Source organism: Medicago sativa, chromosome 1, assembly GCF_051527215.1.
Source record: "Medicago sativa cultivar Bolivia chromosome 1, Bolivia_mono, whole genome shotgun sequence".
NCBI classification, from domain to species: Eukaryota; Viridiplantae; Streptophyta; class Magnoliopsida; order Fabales; family Fabaceae; genus Medicago; species Medicago sativa.
The window spans coordinates 74,411,358-74,427,286 of record NC_140749.1 but is presented as its reverse complement, the minus strand read 5'-3'; the positions used below and the strand labels follow the sequence as shown (position 1 = coordinate 74,427,286).

At 32.9% G+C, this 15,929-nt stretch overlaps 2 protein-coding genes across 3 annotated transcripts; both read right to left on the bottom strand.

Annotated features, from left to right (window-relative positions):
- Positions 1-530: 530 nt before the first annotated feature.
- On the bottom strand, positions 531-1,408 carry LOC146957344 (transcription factor bHLH149-like). Its single transcript, XM_085735978.1, has one exon. It carries the CDS (start codon positions 1,295-1,297, stop codon positions 692-694), a length of 606 nt encoding a protein of 201 aa, XP_085592104.1. The 5' UTR covers positions 1,298-1,408; the 3' UTR covers positions 531-691.
- Positions 1,409-12,713: 11,305 nt separating this feature from the next.
- Positions 12,714-15,837, bottom strand: LOC146957343 (high mobility group B protein 10-like). 2 transcript variants are annotated; one of them, XM_085735961.1, is made up of 6 exons: positions 15,596-15,837; positions 14,915-14,990; positions 14,509-14,668; positions 14,075-14,185; positions 13,515-13,753; positions 12,714-13,398 (listed from the first exon to the last, which is right to left on the bottom strand). In XM_085735961.1, exons 1-6 carry the CDS (start codon positions 15,757-15,759, stop codon positions 13,081-13,083), a joined length of 1,068 nt encoding a protein of 355 aa, XP_085592087.1. In that variant the 5' UTR covers positions 15,760-15,837; the 3' UTR covers positions 12,714-13,080. The 2 variants fall into 2 exon arrangements, with proteins under 2 accessions (XP_085592087.1, XP_085592080.1); XM_085735954.1 differs by having other exon boundaries at positions 12,937-13,398; positions 13,515-13,756; positions 15,596-15,807.
- Positions 15,838-15,929: the final 92 nt, after the last annotated feature.

Below are 15,929 nucleotides of genomic sequence, written 5' to 3'. Positions count from 1 at the left end.
AAAGAATACTTTTTAAACTTCAAAGAAATATTCAATTTCTAAGATAAAATTTATATCTTTAACTACTTAAAATGTGTTCTTATGCCTTGAAACTATTTCAATTTGCAACTTTTGTGCAATACGATCATACAAATGTAGAGAAATTGCAAGTTCAAGTTAAGCCTAATTAAATGAGAGCATCCTATTTGATTATTGGCCAAAACAATTATTAATCTGATTTTATGAAATTATAGGTTGAATTCTAAATTATTAGTTTTTTTTTTACGAGAATCAAAAGATCAAGTGAAAAAAACTAAAATATTTCTACATTATGATTGTTATTATTATTCTGACAAAAAAAGATAAAGTTCTTAGAATGTAATTTATTGATTTCTCAATTTTTTTTGGAGAGGATTTCTCAAATTTGGAAAATAACAAGAAAAAATCACAAGTTTTTTTTTCTTGCAAAAAGTAGTTAAGAAAATAATCAAAATAGGTAGCATATTCACATTGAATTAAATTAAATTAAATATAAGAAAAAAAAGTTAGGATAGTGGAACATAAAGAGAGGATTAAGCAAATGGCATGTACAGTGTACACGATAATAAGATACATGAATCTGAAAAAGAAAAAACCAATAATATAAAAAAAAAAAAAAAAATCAAGTAACACCTGGCGCAATATAGCCTAGGCAGTAAACAATGCGCACAGGTCAACTCAACACCTGACCGGCGATTCCCGCCGGCGTTCCACCGGCGAGAAGCTCAGCAAGAGCTGTCATAGCACGCACTTGCATCTCCAAAGCAGAAATATAATCAGTAGCTTCTTCTAGAAGATTCGGTAACGGAACTTTCCGGCAACCGGGAACTAACCGGCCGAGAACGCGTGTTTTCTTCTGCACAGCTGGTAACCGTTGAATCCTCTCCCTCTTCAATCCGTTGTTGTTGGAAGATTTCTTCAATAATCCGTTGTTTGCAGCTTTCTTGACTTTTTTGTGATGTCTTCGGAGTTTCTTCCATTTTCCAAGAATCGCGCGGCTCCAGCGTGTTCTTCCTTTTGCGGTAGCGGCGAGGACTCGATCGGCGGTTTGACGGACTTGACCGGCGGCAGGTTTGGTTGTTTGTGGGGAATTTATACGGAGAAGTGCTTGGATGAGTTTTTTGGAGTAGGTGTTTTGGTCTGATTGGGATCTCCATGGCATGAGATTGATAGAGTTTTGATCGGTGGTGAGGTTATCGATTTTGCGGCGTTTTTTGTGATTGGATTCTTGTGATGTGTTTGAATGAGTTGAATCTGTGTTTGGTTCGAATGAATCCATTTGAAATGGTTGAAGATTGAATAGAGGAATGAATTTAGCGAAGAGATTGAATGAAGAATTGTTGAAGAAGAAGAAGATGAAGATGGATTGGTGTGATGTGAGGTACGAAATGAGGAGAAAGAAAGAGAAGAGAGTATATAAGCAGTTTGGAGTCACGGGAACCACGCGTCCTTAACCTTACTCACATTTATTTCATTTCCCTTTCTATTTTCCAATTTTTTTTTTATATTGTTTTTTAAATTTAAAATTCATTACAACATTTTAATTTTAAGATTAAGAATAATTACATGACTCAATCTCCACGAGCAATTTTTAATGTCACAGTATAACATTAATTTTTATGATGTAACTATTGAAGTTGTAATTCAATTGTATCACATTGTCCAGATTTTCAAGTTGTTTGATGTATATGTATGGTTAAGTATACCTATCCTATAAACTAATTTTTAGGGTTAGTATTAAAACTCATATAACATGATATTAGAGATGTATCAAGGATGTTAATATGAGAATTGGACACAAGAGCCACATTAGATGTGAGAGTAAATGTTATAGTTGTATTCAAGTTTCACATTGTCAATATTTTTGAGTGGGAGTTGGATAACTCAAGTGATTTGAGTTAATGGATAAAGAGTTGAAGGTCTTTAGTTCAAACTTAGACAAAAGGAGAAAAACTAAAGAAACTAATCTAACAATTAAGTATTAACATTTTTCAATAAAAAAAAATACTTTTGAGTCCATGGATGTATATGTGTGTGGTTGGACACCTTCAAATTATGAACTAGATTCTGGCTTAAGATTCAAATCGATTTACATGTGTGATTTTTTTACTAGAACACCAAGAGTTGAGTGGATTAAAGGAACCATGGTTCACATTCTATCTAGGAACCTCAGACCTTGCATTTATTATGCATTGTCCCTATCAACTGAGTTAAACTCATGATGACATAAAATAACTGTTATACTAATATTTTTCTACCTAAACAAAACATATCCTTTAATTTATACTTAAAAAATTTAGGATTGAAATATATTGATCTCTTAGATTTAACTAAATATTTTGTTGGTTTAATTATTGAGCATTGTTATTTGAACATTAATTTGATTGACAACCACATTGACAACCATATTTTTACAAAGAAAACTATGTATTGACACGAAAACCAAAGCAACAGAGAGAAAAAGTAAAAATATAATGTGTGTATGAGAGAGAAAGTTGTCACAAAAGTTGTTAGAAAATGATTGTACAAATATCATTTCTCTTAATTATTTTGTTTTAAATCACAAAGGGAAGATTTGTAAATTTTGTTCAGTAATGGTAAATCTAGACTAGGTAAAACATTATTTCAAACAAGGTCAAATAGCACTACCCAAAAAAAAAACAAGGTCAAATAGAATCATCAATTTCATTTTACTTTGAACATATTTTCTACATTACACATGTTGTGGTTAAAATTGTCTTGCGATCCTAGAAAAAGATGAAAAAGTAAAACGTGATGAGGTGGGTTGGAAGGAAGTTGCCTTTGAGTTTAGGTATAATTAGTGGTTTAAGGTATGAGAGTTTGACTATTAAAATGAAATGAAAGATTAACAAACGATAATGCTCTCTTAACATGACATAATTAAAATATAGAATGATAGAGACTTCATACGGCTATTCTCATGAGGAAAGTTTAGGTTTATTTGTTGAAAAAAGATATATGGACTAGTGGGCAACTTGCCTAATTAATTTATTGTATTTTCGTGCAGTCCTAACTAATTCGTTAATTATAATCTTTTATTTTTATGTCAGTCCCTGATCAATTATATGTTCTAATTCTAAATTTTGGCGTTTGTCAAAAAAAAAATCTAAATTTTGGCGATTAATTTCGTAAAAAAAAATTAGATTGATATACATTTTTTTTACCTAAAATGTTTTTTTTTATAAACATAGTTTACATAAAAATTTACACAAATAAATAATTTTAAAAATAAAATAAAAGGAGAATATCCTTTCTCCTACGATCAAGTTAAGCAAAACTCTTAATTATGTTTATTAGTCACGGGAGACACACACTATTTCTCAATTTTTGAACAATAGAGTTCACTTTATCAAAACATGCCTATCCAACTAAACACTATTATTTTGTACTAATACGGATAAGATCCACATGCTACCTCAATCATCTTAACTTACTTGCAAAGATATAGAACCCAAAGCCAAAGGTAAAGGAGAGAGAAAAGGTGAGGGAAAAATTAAGTAATCCATGTTGAATAAATTAAAATTATAAGTAAATATGGTCAATTAAACATATTAAAAAAATGTAGTGAATTAGATTTAATCTACGCAATTTTAATAAAAAAAGTTAAGTCTATCATCTATATTACTCTCCACAATGTCTTATAAATGTAGTAAATATAAAACCTAAGTTAAATATGAGAGAAGTTCTTAACTTTTTTTACTATTCTATCAAAAAATATGAGTTTTTTTTTTAATATATTTCATTTTGGAAGGTCATTGTCGATTTCACACCTCTAAATTGAGTAAATTATTTTGACAAGAAAAATGAGTAATATATAGTAACCTAATTTTTGTCCAATTTTCATTAATTTGCTTCAACATATAATTAATAACGATAACTTTCTCCACCCTAGATATAAACCTCTTTTGAGAATGCTAAAAAAAAACTCTTTTGAGAAATTATTTTGCCCTTATATAAGATCATCTTTTATTTTTCAAATCCATTATTTATTTATTTACTAGTATATTTCAATTAAATTTTAAGCAGTCGACAATAAGTATTATAGTGGAAACTATAATACCTTTGTTTACTTGGGGCTGCCTATTGGAGGTGATTCTCTCTTTTTGGAAACCTGTTATCGATTGCATCGTCTCTCGTCTGTCGTCGTGGAACCATAAGTTTCTATCTTTCGGTGGTCGTCTCGTTCTTCTGAAATCAGTATTGTCCTCTCTACCGGTTTACTTTCTTTCCTTTTTCAAAGCCCATGCAGGTATAATTTCTTCTATTGAATCTTTTTTTAAATTTTTTTTCTGGGGGGTGGTGAGGATTTTAGGAAAATTGCTTGGATAAAATGGGAGTCAATTTGTACTCCAAAGGAGGTAGGAGGGCTGGGGGTTAAGAGGATGGGTGCTTTTAATTTATCTCTTTTAGGTAAATGGTGTTGGAAGATGATGGTTGATAAAGAGGGTTTGTGGTACCGAGTCCTTAAGGCTCGTTATGGTGAGGAGGGGGGGCGGTTGAAAGAGGGTGGTAGCCATTGCTCGGCATGGTGGCGGTCTTTGTGTAGGATTCGCGAAGGGGTGTGGGTGAGGGTGTTGGTAGTTGGTTTGATAATAATATTCGGAGGGTCCTTGGTAATGGGAGGAGTACTCTTTTTTGGCATGATATTTGGGTCGGGGAAATTCCTTTAAAACTAAAATTTCCCCGCCTTTTTGAGTTGTCTGTTGACAAGGATTGCTCGGTGGAGAAGATGAGGAGGGAGCTAAGGGCGGTTGAAGGGTGGAGGGGGGTGTGGCGTCGGCGATTGATGGCGTGGGAGGAGGAGAGTGCGAGGGAGTGTTGTATGTATTTTCATAACATTGTTTTTCAGGAAAATGTCGAAGATACTTGGAAGTGGTTGCTTGATCCCATTCATGGATATTCCGTGAGTGGGACTTACCGTTTTCTTACCACATCGACTGAATTGGAGGACAGGTCCCAAGTTGTAGACATTTGGCATCAGCAAATTCCTTCTAAGGTGTCGGTGTTCGTGTGGCGCCTTCTCCGCAATAGGCTTCCAACCAAGGATAATTTGGTGCAGCGGAGGGTTCTATCTCTAGGGGATGCGGTTTGTGTGGCTGGTTGTGGTAGTCAAGAAACAACGACTCATCTATTTTTGGGTTGTCATGTATTTGGTTCTATTTGGTCACAGGTTTGGCTTTGGCTTGGTCTGTCTATGGTTTCACCTTGTGAGATACGTCAACACCTCACACAATTTATCAATATGCCTGGCTTGCCTAGATCTACTCATATGTTTTTTAGAATTATTTGGTTTGCATCGGTTTGGATTCTTTGGAAGGAAAGGAACGATCGTGTGTTTAATAACACGGTCTCGACACTTTTCTCCCTCATTGACAAGGTTAAAATGACATCTTTTTTATGGTTAAAGTCAAAGCAGGCAAGTTTTCATTATAGTTATCATGATTGGTGGAATAAACCGCTACTCTGTATGGGCGTCCACTTGTAATTTTGTTTTGTTTTGCCTGTTTTGTTGTTCTGGTGGTGCTTTGCTTTGATTAGCACCTTGTTATTGTAAATAACTTTTGAGTAGTTCCTCTTTGCACATCTTGTGCGGGGTAAACTACAGTTGTCTATATATATATATATTCCATTTTTGTTTGTTAAAAAAAAAGTATTATAGTGGAAACTTTAGTTCATTATCTTTTTTAAAATGTAAATTTGTAATAAAAAAAAACATGCATTATTAAAACATTTAATACTACCAACTTTTTTTAATTCTGGGATTTAATTCATGAGATTATAATTAATATGAAGGACATATATATATATAGGGACACATGGAATACTATCTATTCTTTTACCTATATGGTGGTTGGTATCTTATACTAGTTTTTTTAGCACCACGTCACCTTGTAGGTATTCTGGCCTCTTTTGTAACTCGTACTTGCAAAGCAAAAATAACATTTTCAATGTGTCTCAATTATATCGAATTGTACAATTTTTAACCTTATGTAAAAAAAAAATCAACAAAGTTTTTCAATTAATATAACGGTGCCTGAACATTTCTCTCTCAAATCCAACGGCCAAGATTGATGATCAGAGTATTCATGAACAGCAGCAGGTCACGCTGAGTGATAAAGTTTATTTCTTTTGTTCTCTCTCTTTTTGGCAGGGTATGAATGACAGTCCAAATGAATACATCATAGCACAAATGGGTGGCATGTGATAAAAGCCATATAATCCGTCCGTATGATTATTATCATCATAATAATGTTAAAATTCACTCAGTTTCTTACCTTTACCTACCAAAATTGGAAATACATTCGTACAATTTTTTAGAAGAAAAATAAAATAAAATTTGTGTAACAAAAAAAATTACCTTGAGTTTGTGAATTCAATAGGTAAATAAACTGATCAAGAACATGATATATTACATACCATTTTTTCTTTTGAGACAAATGGTATGTTACATTACTTAATCTTGAAAAGCCAAAAATAAAGACTTTATTCTTTAATTGAAAAAGGGCCAATTGGACAGACAAAAGTTGTTGGCTTCTGTTGATTGGTTCCTGAAATGGGACCAAACTCGTTTGTTTTTATTCCTGGCAATGATTAGAGGGTGATGCACCCAAATGGAAGCCAAAATAGAAAAAAGAAAAAAAAGAAGGCTATGCATGTGGTTGTTTTCATCACTTTTCTATAACCTGGCCCTCATTTATTATCATATTTTTTCTTAATGTAAATATAAAACTTTATAGATTCAAATTTTCTCTCAGACGGTGTGGCCAGGTTTCATCCACATTGCCTACTTTCATTTCTATATGTGAATGGAGAATATTATTATGTGCATTATTGGTCTGCTGCAAATGCACTCTCTCCAATTTGATTCATCTGTTTGAGAGAAGAGCATGTGCTCATAATAAAATTACACGATCGAATAAATAAAGTTGTGGAGAGAATTGAAAATTAGAAACAAAAATCTGTGAAAAATCTTATTAGCCTAGTATGGTAATGACAAGCCAAAAATTTTTGCCTCCTTGAAAGAGACATGCTTTGCTGTTTATACACTCTCCACTCTCCAAGAGCCAACTTAATATATTAAACAACAACGGAAATTGGTCCAGGGCAAAATCACTTTGCATAAAATATCTATTTAATTTCATATTATACTATATCAATACTTCAATACCATGTGAGACTGAGACTGAGTCCCTCTTTTTAATTTTTTTCAATATGGGAATTTTCACCGGATAAGAACAGTTAATTAATTGTGTTATGTCCCAACAAGGAACACATGGTTTGGTTATATTTTAATGATTGTTTTGTTTTTTTTAATCCCTAGATTGCTGTACATGCCTTTAACATTTTTAAAGTTATCTTGGTCAGAATTTGATCTTTTACTCGGTCAAAACAAGAGGATTTTTACCTTTCTCATAGATTTGCTCAGAATCTTTTGTTTTTCTGTGTGGGGGGTTCCAGGATTTGCAATTTGAAAATGAATCTTGTTATTAATCCATGTGAGAAGGGCGTGTCTTTTACTAATTAGTGATGATGTATACTTTTTTGTAGCTCATCTTCCTATGGTTAATGGTCAATCAATTTGACTTCTCTAATACACCAATAATTTGATCCATAGAAGCCAATTTGCATTCCACCTCTTCCTTTCTGACCATATTAGTATATTACTCCCTCCGTCCCGCAATAGATGACCCATTTGAAAATGTGCAATTTTGACCTAACTTACTTTAACCGTATTTTTCTACTAATATACAAAGATAAATAATATCATATAAGATGTCGTTAGATTCATCTCGATGAGTATTTTCAAAATATCAAATTTTTATAATTTTTTCTAATATATATTATTCAAGATATTTAAGTTCAAAGTTATGCATTGACATGCGTAATAAAGTCAACTGTGTCAAGTATTATGGGACGGAGGGAGTATTGATTGGATGTTGAGCTGAAAACGACCTATAATCAAAAGTTTAATTGATAAATTCTCAATTTAGTCTATTATATATATTCACTCTCAAACATAAATATCTCTAAACTGAAAAATGCTAAATATCACAAGAGAATTATCACGAAGCCATCCCACTTAAGTGCGATTGATCTCTTATAGCACCATGATCCGGGTGCTTACCGCCAAATTCAAAACTAAAGTGACATTTTTTTTTTTAACTTTAAACACGGCTTTGTGATATTTCACGAATATTTGGGGCTGTGTACCGTCACAATCGTCTGCTACATCTTGGGTTAGGCTAAAAAAATACTTATACCTCAATTTTATTTGAATCATACAATCTACATTAAGTACTCGATCCGTGTAAGCATAACCCAAGACATCTTCCTTTTGCTCTCCGGGAACCTTGCAACACAAGAAGGAGGTTAATGGAAGTATTAACCTACCCATAACTCCTCCGGAGCAAAGGGATAAACCACGTAGCCGAGGACAACCACCAAAACCCACTAGAGAGTGTTACCACTTCCCTAGCATATAAGGAGGAGACAAAAAAATGTTACTTATTTTACAGAACAAAATCATCAATACATTGATCACGACATATCGTTGGTAAGGTCCAGTAATATTCCAACCAAGAACAATATCTATGAAAGGTATTTTCCCCAAATGTCACGGTACACAATTTTACATTTATGTTTGTTTTTTGTTTGACAAGATACATTTATGTTTGTTGTCATTCCCATGTGCAAGAGCACAAGATCTTTACAAGTTTACTTATATTTTAGACTAATATTTTTTTTTTAGAGGACTTTAGACTAATATCTTATAATCATTCATATTAAATATTGTATATTCAGTTGATATTTTTTTACTCGATACAATTACAAGACACTTGACAATAATACAAAAGAGTAGTTAAATCATATGACCGAATAAGACAAACAACATTAGAAGTGATGCTGCTATGCACCCGACATGGTTTTCTTGCAATAAATAAATAAACATGTCAATAAGTTTCTCATTTTTATATGTACATACATCATTTAACCAGTATCAATTGAATGGTTGACCTGATCAATAAGCAAATCAACAACTGACTCGTCACAAATTTGATGCAACACGGTTGTCAAAAATTCAAATGAAGTGAACCAAATCACACGATCATGGCACCAAAATTCTCAAGCAGCGACCAATTATATTGTTCATAGGAATAATAATCACATGTTGCAATTCAAAAACAAAATGGTCATGATAAACTACTAACATGATAGTTTGGACCAATTATGAAACACTTGTAATAAGGCTTGAATTTAATTTTGAGATTTGGTGTAACTAACCTGTTTTACTTGGTCCTATTTTAGATATTACAATCCATTTGTTTCTACGCACTAATAAATTCCTTTGTAATGAAATGAATGAAACATACAAATATCCAATTATTGATCCACCTACCATCAATATGTTAATCAAACACTACGGCGCTCTAGTCTTTGCCTTGTTAGCCAATCCATCCCTTGCTTATCCACAAAACAACCATCATAATCTGAATAATATACTACTAATATAATACAATAAGCATACTCCCTCCGTCCCATATTACTTGACCTATTTAGAATATTTGCACTATTCATTTGCCTTGTTCCCTCAAAAAAAAAATGTAACATGCTTTGACTCTATTTTTCTACTAATATATAAAAACAAAATATAGCATACAAGATGTTGTTAGATTCGTCTCGATTAATATTTTCAAAATATCAAATTTTCGTAATTTTTTCTATTAGATTATTAAATAAATTTAAGTTTAAAATTGTGCATTGACATATGTGACAGAGTCAACTAGGTCAAGTAATATGGGACGGAGGAAGTAATATTTAATATGACCACTACAGTGACATGGCTGCTTATTAGCAGCAATGATAATGCCAAAAGACCTGACAAATTCCACATCAATTGTAAATTTTGGCGTGTTATATCAAAAGAAAGATCGTCAACCTTTAACTAAATTTTTTATTGTTTTTCACATGTTCTAGGTGTTAAATGGACTTCCATTTCACTCTCAAATTTTAACTTAAGGGTGTGTTTGGATCAGAAGAGAAAGTGAAAGGAAAGAAAGTAAAAGGAAAAAATGTAAAAGGAATGAAAGTGGATAGAAAGTGAGTAGAAAGTGAGATGATTTTCTAGTTGTTTGGTTTGAATGATGGTGAGAAGAAAGTGAAAGGAAAGATAGTTATATAATTAGTAAATTGACATAAATATCCCTACATAATAGATATAATATTTAAAATATTTATATATACAATTTATAGATATAAATAAGTAACATTATTAAAAAACAGTCATTTATAAGTATACGGAGTATATTGTAAATTAGAATGAAAATTGGAGACTGAAGTGACAGGTGAGGGAACATATTAATTAAAGCCAAAAAAAATAACGTTGATAATTGTTTAAAAGCCAATGGTCATTTTGTAATTTGATCACAATGCCTCCATTCCTTTGTGTCTCTTCGCATGGTGGGGAGGAAAGGTTTCAGAGCATGGGTCCCACCAAAATCAGACTTTCTTTCCTATCTAACAATTGAACCAAACTATGGAAACACAATTCTCAAGATACTTTCTTTCCCATGTGCTTTCTTTCCTTAGTTTATCTGCTGTTCCAAACACACCCTAAAGGATGAGGGTCCCTAATCATAGATATACGTCGAACAAGACGCAAATATTGATAATGTAAGGTTCCAATACAATCTCAATACTCACCCTCGCATCTAGTGTGGGCTTTGGGTCTAATTCTCATATTATTATCCTTAACTCAGTTATGATATTGTTAAATGAGTTTGTGTATCACTCTTGAAAACTAGCTCACAACCTAAGAATCTTGACAATGTAGGACTTGAATATAAATTCAATGTGAGGCTGACCTCTCTAGCTAGACCAACTATAATTATTTGAACCTCAGTATTAGATTATTAGTATCGTTATTTCAGCAAAATTATTATTACTAATATGTTGTGTATGTTTGATATCATGGTGGATATGTTAGAATCACGGTGACCCACCATGATTTTACAAAAGCTACATAATGTAGCAGTAGCTTTTAGAAAACTAAGATGGATCGCCGTGATTCTGACATACCCATCTTGATAAAAAAATGAGTAAGACATGGAAAGGGCTATAGGCTACAAAGCTAGGGATTCTTTTCAAGTGAAGCCCAAATATTTTTGCTATTTTGGGTCCAAAAAAAGCCTTGTGCAGGAAACATTTTGGCCTGCCTTTGCATAGTAGCAGCACTGATAAAAGAGAAAGCTTTTGTAGAAATTTAGATTCCTAGTTAACCAGGCCTAGAAATTGCATTTTATCAGTTAACCAGGACTTCAAAAAGAAGGGAGGTTAGTAACAAGTATATCAATTTGATGCTGAAATTGCATTTTATATTTTTATTTTTTAGAACTAGCCAAGTCCTATACAGTTACACAAATATACTGAGATCAGTTGACTTAAATTTCAATACAGGTCAATCATGAAGTTAACTATTATAATTTTGTCACATTCTTGACCTTGCATTTATTATGTATGCAATAATTGTGGTGAGCCCAACTTTATCATTTTCAAGAGGGGAAGAAAGGGGAAAGGATGTTGTAGAAAGTGGTGCTAAATAGAGAAATGCTACTAGAATTACACTTCATGTAGTTAGGGGTGTCAACATACCAATTGTTTTAAGAAACTGGTTTTTAGACTTTTTAAACACTGGTTTGAGGGCAGAAGGAAAATTTGTGAATGTGCTCATCTTCACAATCACAAAGTTATCCAGTTTGTAGCAAAAGGGTACATGTAAAATAAAGGCAGGAAGATTTATAGCATGGAGTTGACTTTATTTCAAAGTTTTTTAATATTTGTTTCCTTCAAAGGAGTATCTCCCATATGGTCCAAGTCTTGTGTCCAAGCCAACGTAGAACTCATGCTTATCTGTTTTTGCTACTATTATCTCGGTTGTCGATTTTATTAAACGACTGTTGGCTGGCTTGAACTCAAATGAGCAGGTCTTGATAATTCGCAGAATTTTTTTCATCAAACTCATCTACAAAAAAATCAAATAAATTAATTAGTAAACAAAATCATAAAGACAACCTTAATTTTTCAGACAACCTTATCTTTTTACCTTTCCTTCGTTGAGACAACCTTTATTTTTTTACCTTTCCTTCGTTGGTGTAGATCTACCTTTACTTTACAACCTTAATTTTTCAGACAACCTTATCTTTTTACCTTTCGTTCGTTGGTGTAGATCTACCTTTACTTTACTTTCCTTTCTGAATGTAATCCTTTTAAGACAACCCTATCTTGTTGAACAAGTTGGGTTAGTAGGTCTTACCATGAGCCAACTAACCCAACTTCTTAAACATGTTAGGTTTAGTAAAAAAAATGATTGCTTTTTTTTCTTCAAAAAATGATGTTTTCGAATTTTAAAATCCGAAATCATACTTATGTATAATTAACAATCAAAGTCTCTTCTTTTTTAGCAGTTTTGAATTTTGTTTTTAAAAACAAAGTAAAAACTTGTCAACAACTTAAAATAAAAATCTTTCAAAAAGCCTTCAAATAAATAATCATACATTACATTTTCTTCTCAAAATTAAGAAAATGGTCCTAAAGGAGTCCCACCGATCATCATTGATGGTATTTGTAGTTCAACATAAAGGTAGTTTTCTCAAAAGGAATTTGGCAACCACACCAAATTGCAAACAAACCTATGCATTATAACACAACTTTATAGTTTATATATATAGTTTATATACATACTTCACTAGTCACTGCTGCAAGAGGCTTGGAACATTGCTATATATAGTTTGTATACATACTTAATTCACTAGTCACTAGTGCAAAAGGCTTGGAGCGTTACTAATTTACTATATAGTTTATATACATACTTCACTAGTCACTAGTACTGCAAGAGGCTTGGAACATTGCTGTCTGTGCATCAAACTTGGTTGCTGCTGCTTCAATTGGTTTGATTGAGTCCAAAAAAGAGATAACCCTTGGATGCATAGGCAATAGCATTGCCTCAAAAACCAAAAAAAGAGACCTAACCAACCGCTAGTATAGTCATTTGGATTTCCCATTTAACATATCCAACGAACAGTAAGTATCCAAATCAACTGGGAAGAAGGGATCCTTGAGTGCTTTTTCAGTCATTTTCAAAGCCAACTCCACAGCTGCATTGTTGACAGAAGAATAGTTTGGTAGTGGTTGCGAAGTTGCACAGTAGTCGTAACCGCACACACTAGGCCTCTTTTCCTCCTTAAGATCTTGAGTGCTCTTCTTTTCATCCTTCTTAAGATCTTCAGTGCCCATCTGTTTATTGTCAATGATCACTGCTTCCTTCTTTTTTTCCTTTATCTTCTTGCTTTCCTCCACATATGGCTACATGAAAAAGTAATTATAAATGGAAAATTTCAAACAAACAAAGTAGAGGCTAATTGCAAAAATATAAATTGTTCGATATTTGATCGATATTATGTCAATTTTATTTATCATACCTGTTTTTCAGTGGCAGACATCTTCTGCCAAGCATCAACAGCCATGCGTAGGACTTTTTTGCCATCAATGTCCGGATCTTGAGCTTTTAATCGAGCACATTCATGCTTGAGGAATATTTGATATCCACTTTGTCCGGTAGGAGGACCTCGCCGTTTCTTCTTTTCTTTGTCTTGTTTCTTGTTTTCTTTGTCATTTGAGGGTGCTTGTAGAAGCACCCGAGGTTCTTGACAGCCGGCTCCTGCTTTAATTAAGAATCCAAATATTGCAGCATAAGCACCTCTAAATTCACAAGATACACCTTTAAACTCATTTAACAAATCACTTGGAGTTACTAAAGAAAAAAAATGTCCACATTGCAGCTAATAAGTACATAAAGTAACAAACCTGTTTTGGAACTTTAGTAATCTCAGTTATCATGATTAGTTGATAAATTGTGTTATGTTGTGATATTAGTTTTGATTCAGCTAGTTAGCTAGTTAATTCATTAGTACTTGAGTGCAACCTTTTACATATCAGTGGATCAAATTTTCATTGCATAAATATTCTAAATCCTTATAACCTGTCATTTGGCTAGAGTAGTCCTTGGAAACCTTTGCCACATTCAGATTATCTTCATCAGCCATTAATTGAGATAAACCAGTAGTCGAGTTCTGCTTCCTTTTACGCGTACCTTTACAAAATGTAGGTGTGAGGAGAAAAGAAAGGAGACTTTAAGGTTAAACACATTTTCATCTTAAAACAAAAATGTAATAAAAACATCATACAATGATCCGATGTAAACTTGTGTCACCACCGAGTGATTTAATTTCATTTCATATCCAATACATTTTCCTAGACCAATGTTTTTTACAAGGCTTTTTTCTATTACTAGTTGTAAATTAAAATCATATTATGTATAAACTACCAAATATCTATATATCAAGCATCTAAGTGAAGTACCAGAATGAAACAAGATATCTACTTAAAATAACCACAAATTGATCTCTTAGATACCTTGGGCGCTGCCGGTTGCAGGAAACCTGTAGAAGTACAATTTCTCAAATTTGTATAGAAGTGTTGCATAGATCTTTTCAACTTGAGGAGATAACATTGCATTGTTGCCTTCCAATTTGAGTGCAGAGACAACTTCAGCCCATTTGTTTTGAAGACCAACCTGGACAAATTCAAGAGAATCCATTACAATATATTAAATCTGAACAATTCATATGAAAAATTACTTAATTAAAAGCCTCTCTTGACTAATTTATATTATATAGACACAACATATTGGATCGATAGACTTGGTGTGCATGCAAATAATAGAAGCCACATGCATTAATGAGAAGTGAACATATAACAAATACAACAAATTAAATCATGTGATCATGGGAGGTCAATATGTGGATAACAGGGCAAATACCTGGTGAAAACCTCCTCTTCTGGTGACTTCCAAGTAAAACAGGTACAAGTCTAAGATTGTCTCTCGGACATTGAAACTGTCAAGTAGAATTGAAACAGAGGTGCATGGTCATATACCCTTTATTATCTCATAAAACTTTATATAAAATAAAGTCAATAACATTTCATGTTTCATGTATCACATCACCTTTCCCTTCTAAATTGAAGCACATTCTACTATTCTAGTGACATTCTTTATACCAAACATTTAAAGAGGAGCAAATTACAACACATTTCAGTTTTAAGGACCAATATGACTAAATGCATGTCTCGATTTTTCTTTTGTGGTGACTTTGCCGATGACTATGACTAGCTAGTGACCTTCTCCAACTACATTTTTTATCCACAAGTACACACACTTTTTCCTTTTTCTTTTAGTGCATGTTTGGATGAATTTGTGGCAAAAACTACAAATTGGAGAATAAAATCGAGCATGTCACTGTTATTTTTACAAATTTACCGTAAATCCAAATATCCAAACATGCAGGAAGTGGCAATTAAAAAAAAATGCTTGACGTTTTTTGCATGCAAATTTTGTAAAACCAAACATAGCATAATGCACACAAGTAAAAACACTCATGCAAATACAAACGAAAAAAATAAAAGCAAAACAGAAAGTAAGAAGCTGATTGAAGAAACAGACATGAGATTGAACCCAGAGGAGTCCAAAACTTCAGTTAGTTTGACATAGAAGGTCTCTATCTCTAAGTCATCAGGAGAAGAGTACTGTTTCCCATTGGACACAATTCCATTGGTGAGTTTGGCATCTGAAGGTGATGATGGAACCATAGTCTTGTTGCCTTCCATTGTTTGAGCTAGGAAACTAACAAAATACACTTTGCTTTTTCTGTGTTGTTTGGTTGACTTGTTGGAATGGAAAGAATTATGTATATCTCTCACGTACAATAGAAAATCAACATCTAACACTTGATTACTCTCGACACCTATACCAACTCCAACCATTTACGTGGCAGTCT

What these genes read in the sequence shown, in the direction of transcription:
- LOC146957344 (XM_085735978.1), bottom strand. Translation starts at nt 1,297, where the DNA reads ATGGATTCATTCGAACCAAACACAGATTCAACTCATTCAAACACATCA.
- LOC146957343 (XM_085735954.1), bottom strand. Translation starts at nt 15,759, where the DNA reads ATGGAAGGCAACAAGACTATGGTTCCATCATCACCTTCAGATGCCAAA. An exon ending in TCCTCTGGGTTCAATCTCAT is followed by an intron (nt 14,991 to 15,595) that starts GTCTGTTTCTTC and finishes TCTACTTGACAG; the next exon opens with TTTCAATGTCCGAGAGACAA. An exon ending in TGCAACCGGCAGCGCCCAAG is followed by an intron (nt 14,186 to 14,508) that starts GTATCTAAGAGA and finishes CATTTTGTAAAG; the next exon opens with GTACGCGTAAAAGGAAGCAG.